General features: G+C 43.1%; 1 protein-coding gene across 6 annotated transcripts in view; it reads right to left on the bottom strand.

Moving 5' to 3' along the window:
* Positions 1–2,487: 2,487 nt before the first annotated feature.
* Positions 2,488–8,873, bottom strand: part of PALM2AKAP2 (PALM2 and AKAP2 fusion) — a 264,464-nt gene continuing 258,078 nt past the window's right edge. For all 6 annotated transcript variants that reach the window (XM_036403824.2, XM_054517804.1, XM_054517805.1 and 3 more), the window contains one exon: positions 2,488–3,190. In XM_036403824.2, the coding sequence (XP_036259717.1) occupies positions 3,098–3,190 (93 nt within the window). In that variant the 3' untranslated portion in view covers positions 2,488–3,097. The remainder of the gene's footprint in view (positions 3,191–8,873) is intronic.

Genomic DNA, 8,873 nt, shown 5'->3' with positions numbered 1-8,873 from the left:
ATCTGAGCATTTCTTTTGTGGAGACAAAGTTAACTCTGCAATAGTGCTCTTTTGTTGCATTTGATATAGTCATATATAGATAGATATGTATTACTGCTGTATACTTATAAACACCTAAGCTTGGTAGCATGCAAATGAAATAACAGAGGCAAGAAAACTGCATCTCACTCTTGTTACCACAGCACTAAATGTGCTGCTGACTATAAGTGTCCATAATTTCTGGAAGAGAAAAACTGCTGGGTGAAAAGTCTGTCTGTCCTGGACTGAAATACTTTTGTTGCAGGGGCTGAAAGGAAATGCTTCTATAACAGAGGACAAAGCACGAAAAGATGTCTTATGATGGGTAATTATTGTCACTGGCCTCCAGTGAGAAAGCTGGAAGGAAAAACAGGCTTACAGACTAAAGAAAATAAAGATGCAAGTTCCTGGGAAGGTAGTTCAGGGTTAACCCAGCTTTCAGGAGCAAATACTGGGGGAAATCTGATGAGTGCCATTTAATGCAAGACCACCACACCACAAAGGCCATCTCCTATTCTCAGGAAACTCCTTTTTCTCTCTTAAGCTCTCCCCAAAGGCCAGGAATCTTCTTGACACAGGTTTGTGGGGCTCACATCTGCAGCTACGTGACATATGGTCTCACTAGTGCTGCACTGGTGCTGGTGGCTTTTCCTACAGCTGCATGGCAACAACCTACCCTGAGACAGGAATTGCCCTTGATTCACCCTTGATTACCATGCCTGAAAAACAGGTCCACTTCATTAGATACATGACTCCTTCACAGGCATGGAACCTCCCCATGGTGCCTCTCCTTGAGATAAGCTCGCTGCCCTCATCACAGTGAACTCTTGGTTCAGTAGGTTTTCTTCAGTTCAGTAGCACTTACAGGGGACAGGGAAAGAACTGAGTCAATGGGTAGATGTAAATGTATTTTACTACAGTTCCCTGAAAATAAGCCTGAAAATTATAAGTGTCCATGGACAGAAATCACATGCTGGAGGAACTGAAGTGTGGTGGTGGTGAATAATTTGGTTGCAAGCTCTGTGTTTGTTTAAAAAAAGCACCAGAAGTATGCTCACAGTATCGGTACTCATTTTAAATAAGTTCACTGTTTCAGGATAAAACAGCACAGCAGGTCATGAAACCAAGGAATGGCTTAGGGAGGACACAGTATTCTGGCTGATGACTTTTTAAAAGATACCGAAATAATAACTGATTATAAAAAAGAATATTTTTTAGAGAAAAAAGGCTTTGATGCTTTTTTTACCATCACCTCCCAAATTTTTGTTTTCTAGTCCAGAAATTATGGTTCCCAGTTGTAAAATATTCCTATTGTATTGCTTGGTGATAAGAAAGAGTAAACCCGCAGCCTCTATACTACATACAAATATGAAGCACAAGAATAAATACCACATTTCTTTTCCTAATTGTCAGCTTACAAAACTGGTCAATACTTTGCAATTGTGACTCATGCAAATACCATGTTGGGTCAAATTTTAATATCACAAATACTGCATTAACTCAGTGCCTTATTTTTATATCCCCTTTCGGAAAAAAAAAAAATAGCACTCACCCCTATAGCTGGTAAACAGCTGTGGAGAAAATAATCAGTGCACGCACTGCCATACACCTTGTGGTATGCCAGCCTCATGCACTCCCCCACACACTCCCACACACTTCCACACACTCCCACACACACACACACACACACACACACACACACATACACACTAATCCTTCACTGCTGATCCCAAGCCTAAGCAATAACTAAAGGCTCTATGGTTTGCTTGTAGCGCTGAAAACACTGGCTGAACGGCTAAAATAATATTTTCTTCCCTTGTTTGCTCTTCCTTGCTCATTCCTTCCAACTCATTATGCCCTTTAGCTTTTTTGTTGCCTGGAAACGTGAAGACTTTCACAAAGCACTCTACTTCAAAGGCTTTTTAAGTTGTATAAATATAGTTGAAGACATAACTCTCTTCCTTCTTTATTTCATACCTCTTTCTAGGCCAGAGTCTGGCTTAGTTCATTTATTGCCTCATTTAAAAATTAAATGTCCTTTATTTGTATCCCTTTCCCACTACCTTTCTACTTCAAATTATCCATCTTCAAAGATTTTACACATATGCCATTCTTTCCCACCCCACCATCAAAAAATAGTTGTCATCGCTAAATACAGATTTTCTACTTAGAAACTTTGTTGCGTAAATATGCTCTGAGAACCTGGAGTTCAGGTGATATTGCAAGCATATAGGATCCTAAAGCTAAGGTAATCCATTTGGCTTAGCTCTCATCCCCATCTATTCCACTCCTAAATTGTGATGGCTTGTGTTTGCAACACAAGGATTGTTTGACTGAGTTTGCTGGATTGTACATTTGCAGTAACTGCCTCCCTGTTTGTTGGGTTTTTCTTGTTTTAAACAGATAAATTGCTAGAAAGGGGAGCAGAACCCACCCCCCCTCCCCCCCCAAAAAAAAAAAAACCCACCAACCAACCCAATCCCAAACCCAACCCTTCAGTCTCCTCAAAGAAACAGAACAGAGGGCAGTATCTTTGTGTTTTGTGGCTGGATAAGAGTATGCCGAATTAATGCCAACAGTCTTGTGCAGCGGCTGTGGGAGGCGAAGGAAATGCAGGAGGTTCTGACAGGAGCTACCGTGGTCCTGGGGACAAGCAGGGCTGGCAATTCAGTCAGCGAGAAATACAGGTGTGAGCCCTGGCTGCAGACTCCTCCACGAATCACTTCCTGACACATGCCTGCAGCCTGTCTGGTCCATGGGCGCAATCACCCTCTTGTGCCCACCCCAAGGCCTCCCATCCCCTGCACCCTTCTCCATTGCATTATTTCAGAGGGGAGATGGAGAGAAGAAAAAGGGGCTGTTTTCTAGGTGTGTTTTTCCTGTAGTTTTAGGATTGCCAGGAGCTGGATCATTTCTGTGTCTATGTGCATCGAGTTTCTTGTGTATTTAATAAATATTGGACTAAAATGCTGCTGCTTTCATGGTGGGGTTTTGTGTTTGCTTTTTTTTTTTTTCTTTCTTCCTTTCTCATTTTTTTGGTTCCGGCATGCCTGGTTGCTGTCTTCACACTGCAGAGTGGTTATTCATCCTCCTCTCGGTTGGCATAAATGCCAGCTTCCCAGCGCAACGCCAGAGCACTCTTCCTGCGGTTCACCCTGGTTGCCTCCAGGACCTGGTAAGGAGAGAAAAGGAAAAGCACAGGATGTCACTCAGCTGGCCCTGCCCTCAGGGCGTCCCACACTGCACCCAGGCAGGCAGAGACCAGCCAGGTGGGCAGGGACCAGCCAGGCTGGCCCTCCCACGGGGCTCCAGTGCCACACCCTGTGCAGGAAGGAAGACATGCAATGGAAGCACTCGCTGGTGTGAGAGAGGGAAGATGGCACACAGGAGCAAAGCCACACCACAGGAGGACAGAAGTGGTAGGAGTTGTCTGGCAGCATCCGACTCTCTGCAAGGGAGTCCCAGCTGACCTCTACCAGCCCAGCTGCACTTGCCCTGTCCAGGTCTTGGTCCTCTCCCCAAGGCCAAGTTTAGTTTAGTTTCAAACTAAAACTGGAGGAGCCAGCAAGCACCCTGCAGCTTTGTCCAGAGTCTGCTCTGGAGCTGCACATGAGGCCCAGGAAGCAGACAGCCACCTCTTTCAGCACATCACCCTCTCGGGCAGACTTGGCAGCAGTGCCTGCCCCTAGCCCCTTCTCGTGGTTGTGGGGCTGCAGCTATGGCACACTGTGATCAAAGTGAAAAATCCTTGAGGGAAAAATCACTCCATGCACATGTGAAAGGAGATTTACATGAGGAAGGCCTACAAAGCCTGGTACAAGATAGGCCTGATACATTTATATGTATTTCATATACACACATCATACACACGGGTACATGCACACACTGTATCTATTTGTACATATGCACACACACGAACAGCTAAATAAAAACATAAGAAACAGTTTTGACACATGTTTTGAGAAAGTCAAAAAGAAAAGAGACAACATCAAAAGGCATTATTGTGATGCATCTGAGGTACTCCTCAGCAAATAATGCATGGCTGTGGGTGTTTTTCACAGAGCAGAATGAGATATAAAGGGGCCTAGAGCCTTCTTACAGAAGCACCACAACAGTGTTATTTTCTAACCAACACTGAATAACAGCTCCATGATGAAACTACAGAGCTGGCAATGTCAATTGTCCTCAGTGTGTTTTAACCATCTCTCCCAAAGAAGCAAGCTTTTAAAGCTTTTTACATCAGTAAAAAAAATCCCACAACAAATACCTGACTTTTCATTGAAGCAATGCTGGCCATCCCTCATCCCTAATGCTTCCTGCAAGCTGCTCTGCACAATCCCTGACTGCAGAAGAGTAGATGACCTTTTGAGATAGGATGATGGTATTTTATTCTTCTGTGAAGAAAGTCACATGCATTGAGGACTTAAGCCTTGACTAGAACGAAAGTAAAATTATTCAAGACTAAAGAAATTCTTCTTCCAGCTTATGACAAGCTGTGGTTGGAAGAATACATACTGTACCGGCAGTATCAGAAAATCAGCTCTGACTGCCAGCTGAAATTACAGGCCACTGTAACTTTGCTTATGGGAATGAGAATGCACTACTGCATTTATGCCAATTGTAACCTCTAGATCTTCATTCAGGAGCTGAAGATAGGACAGAATTTGCCAGCATTAGTATTTCTTTGCCCTCTTAGTTTCTTTTGACTATGATTGAACAAGTCAAAGACCTAAAGATAAAATCTGGCCAACAGAGATGAATTTTAACAAAAACTCCATCTCATTCTCAGCACTGACCAAGGCTACAATGTTAGTCCAGTTCCACTAGTGGGATTTTGTTCTGAAATTCTGCCCAAAATCATGCTTCCTCTTTTTGCAGAACCACCACCAGAAGGAGGGACCAGGGCTGAGTGGTTTCTGTTTTTCCTAGCAGAGGAGCAAATGTGCTCACAAGAAAAGGAAAAGGAAAAGGAAAAGGGAGAGGAGGGGAGGGGAGGGGAGGGGAGGGGAGGGGAGGGGAGGGGAGGGGAGGGGAGGGGAGGGGAGGGGAGGGGAGGGGAGGGGAGGGGAGGGGAGAGGAGAGGAGAGGAGAGGAGGGGAGGAGAGGAGAGGAGAGGAGAGGAGAGGAGAGGAGAGGAGAGGAGAGGAGAGGAGAGGAGAGGAGAGGAGAGGAGAGGAGAGGAGAGGAGAGGAGAGGAGAGGAGAGGAGAAAAAGAAAATAATCAGTAGGAAAAAATTGGTCTGAGACATCAGTCTGTAAGAGGTGTATTGGAGTTACTCCCACTGCAGAATGCCTAAACCAAGAAAAGACACCTCAAACTGAACAATGGAGAAGCAAAACTGGGAGTGGGTATCAGTGCATCATTCAGCATAAATTTCAAACTAAAACTGCCACTATGTTTTTAAATAAAGTCTGTGGAATTTGGTCTGCAAAGTATGCCAGCTGAAAATAAAATGGATTTTGCATAGTTTAGAACAGCCTGAAATCAGCACCTTCTTTGCTGGACATCACAGTATTTGGATGGTCTCTGATGATGGATTGCAACAGTCAGGACACCTGAACTTTGAAGATTCCCACTTTGGACCAGTCAGCTTCTATTTGTCTTCAAAGATGGCAATGGGGTTTCTTCCATTTATCCCTGGTCTGCACAGCTACCCCACAGTTTGTCAGCTTCTACAGATGCTGCTGGGTCTCCAAGCAAAACTGTATCCAGATTCATATCAGAGGTACCATGAGGGCATAGCGTGTGGATTTGCCCCTTGCAGGAAATCAAGTCTGGCTCAGTATTAACACAAAATGGTACAGCATATAAACTGAAGATCCTTTTGAATAGTTATTCCAGAACTATTCTTCTATTCTTCTATCTATTGAAAAGAGTGTTTGACCTAAAACAACCCTTGTTTTTACAAGGCTGTGACAGTTTTAGACCCTCTAGAGGAAACAGTGGCATAATTATAGCATGCAACTGGAATGACTGAGTGGGGAATTGGGACTCCTCAATGGAGCAGTGAAATCATGACCCAGGAAAACTGCTTGCCTAAAAACAGCCAACTATCTCAATTTTGAAATAAATTTGGCCGGTATCAGGGCTGACTCTAGACCCATAATGAATGCAGCACCACCAGGCTCTCCACAGCAAGTCAAAAATGCTATGTCAATGCTTCACAAGCATCCTCCTTGATAATGCCCTGCATCAGCTGAGTGGGGGCAGGCAGGGCAGATTGGTGCTCAGGGTGTCTGTCCTAAGGCAGCCAAGGGCCACAACTTCAGGAAGATCATGAAGCAGGTGCTTCACTTAAGCTTGGGCTCCTTCAGCCTGTGAACTATGTCCTATTGAAAAGGCCAAACCAGGGAAAAAAAGCAATGTTACATAAAATGTCTTATTTGGCAGAGGTGATTTGAATACCAGCTGTAGTAGAAGAGGAAGAACTTGGAGGGCAGAAGTAGGTGTGAGGGAAAGACAAAAGATATGCAGGGCTTTAAGAACTGCTCTTCACCTCTCTGCAGAAAATGTCTTTATGGATCTTGTGGTTGCAGCTCAAGGTCTCATTAAGAATTGCAGAAGGTTCTTTCCTTGAAGATTTAATTCATTTTTTGAGGATTTTGGGGAAAAAAATTGTAACAGCTGCCACTTTAAGGTGGCATATGAATAATTTTTCTATCCATCCTAGAGATGGAGACTTTCCATCATCATGCTGAATTTCCCATCATCAGATTTTACAAACCCAGCACACAGCTTACAGCTTTAATAAGTGCTCTCTTACTGACAACAAGAGTAAGCAATATAAATATATATTCTTTAGCTCAAATAATATTTATCACAGCCACTGAAATAGTGGTGTTATTTTTGACTAATCATAAAACTGACTGCTATACAGTACACGACAATTTTTGTTGAACAGTAGTAGCAGAACTGATGTGGAAGTGAAACAGTTTTTCTGAGGTTTAATATTTAACTGATTCTTTCCATCTGAATCTGGAAGAACTAAAAGAAGAAGAGAAAGCAGAAAATGCAACGGTCTGCATGTCTAAAATCTGTAAGTACTAGGTGGTAAAGTTGCTGCAGAAAACACATTCATGGAGCACAGTGTGCATAAAGAGATGGAAGTGCAAATGCAGCCAAGAGGCTGCCTGTTCCTGCAGATGTGAGTGTTCCTGCTCAGGAATGATAAACTAAATGCTTTAAATGCTGGAACTACCGAGAGAACATCCATTTCTTCTTCAGGTATTTTCTTTACTGTACCCACTTAATGCTGTTTACTGAATACCCAGACTGCTAGTAAACACAGTAAGGAGCTGGGTATCTGAGACTTAAAATTTGTTTACTTGAAACAAGACAGTGGCAGTATTAAATTGCTGCTTCTAAGTATTAAAACATGAACTGTGTGCCCCATGCCATCAAATCTAGTATCATCAAATCTAGTTCATCTTCTGTTTAGTAACACGAAAATTTTCAGCAGTAGCCTTTAATGTTACATAAATCACCTTACTGCAGTTATCTGCTACAGCATGATTGGTATTACGGAAACTCAAGCTAGTGTCCTGTACATTTGAATGTATGTATAGGTGTAAGGCCAAAACCAGAGGGTTCTGAAGATAAAAGTATCCTATACAAGGGCATGCACTTAGGTCTCTTTAAACAGCAATGGGGTGTGCTGCTATTACAGGCGGCAGGAGTCTGGGGGAGATGCAACACATCACCCTAATGAAGCCGGATGTAGCTGCTGTGGTAGCTGAACTTCAGCACTTACTGTGCCCTGCTGGGGGGCTGTGTTCTGCTTTCCAGAGTGGAGCTGTCAGGATGACTGTGTGGATGCCCCTGCTCCCAAGCCAGGGCAAGCACAGCTGGCACAGCTACAATGATTAAAACTGAGCCACCTGCCTGCACCAAAGTGCATTTTGGTAGGCTCTGGTGAACAGGAGACACAGGTCAGCTGTGGGGTTAGTAGAGAGTAGGGGCTTATGTGCCTTGAATCTTGCTGTTGCTTCTGAAACAACCTGCCTAGTTTCAGCTGAAGATTTCCAGTGAGAATCATCGCATGGTTTCTTCAGTTTGAGGATGGATGCTGGGGAATAGCCAGAGAACATACTTTCACCTGCATGAGGAATTGCTGTGTCCTACAGTATTTTTTATTTCTAGCCCCTTTCCCATTCATACACACTCTTCTTCAGCTCCTTACTCTTTGTATCATTACCGTAACACAAGGTGGGCACAAAACTCTTCCCAGCAGAAGACCATGGCCTGGGCCTGTTAAAACTACACCTGAACTGCCTCTCACACAACATTGAACACTCTGATCACTACCTGCTGTTCACAAATCTTGACTTAGATTATTGCGCATATATTATGGAGGGGAAAAGGCACAACCTCTGTTTAAACCAGGACTCTGAAAGCACACTGCTCTGATACTGATTTAACTACACAAAGATCAATCACTGGCTTGTATCAGTGTGATAAAACTTACTATAAATTATTTAATGAATAGGAAATGGCTTGTCTTTGCTTTACTCTCCAGGTCAGAAAATGTTCATGTACTTGTCTTGAGGTAGCTGATGTGGTCAAATATATTATGAAATAGAAAAATAAATGGAAGATTCAGGTTTATAAAAAAGTGCTGATGTTGGACAAATGAGTATCCGTCATTACCACAATCTGCAGAGAAAATTACAGGCATTTGAAATACACATATTACCGAGCACCTCATTAACAAACACGGCAGAAACAAACATTGTAGTTAGTATCAACTACCTGCTCTTTAAATTACTTTGGCAAAGTCCAACTTTGGGGGGTATAAGGACTGTGCCAATTACTACTTTGCTTAAATACTGAATGTCACTGTAAATACCCTTTATTT

This window comes from Molothrus ater, chromosome Z (assembly GCF_012460135.2).
Source record: "Molothrus ater isolate BHLD 08-10-18 breed brown headed cowbird chromosome Z, BPBGC_Mater_1.1, whole genome shotgun sequence".
In the NCBI taxonomy this organism is placed as follows: Eukaryota; Metazoa; Chordata; class Aves; order Passeriformes; family Icteridae; genus Molothrus; species Molothrus ater.
The sequence above is the reverse complement of the archived record's forward strand: the minus strand, read 5'-3'. Positions and strand labels throughout refer to the sequence as shown.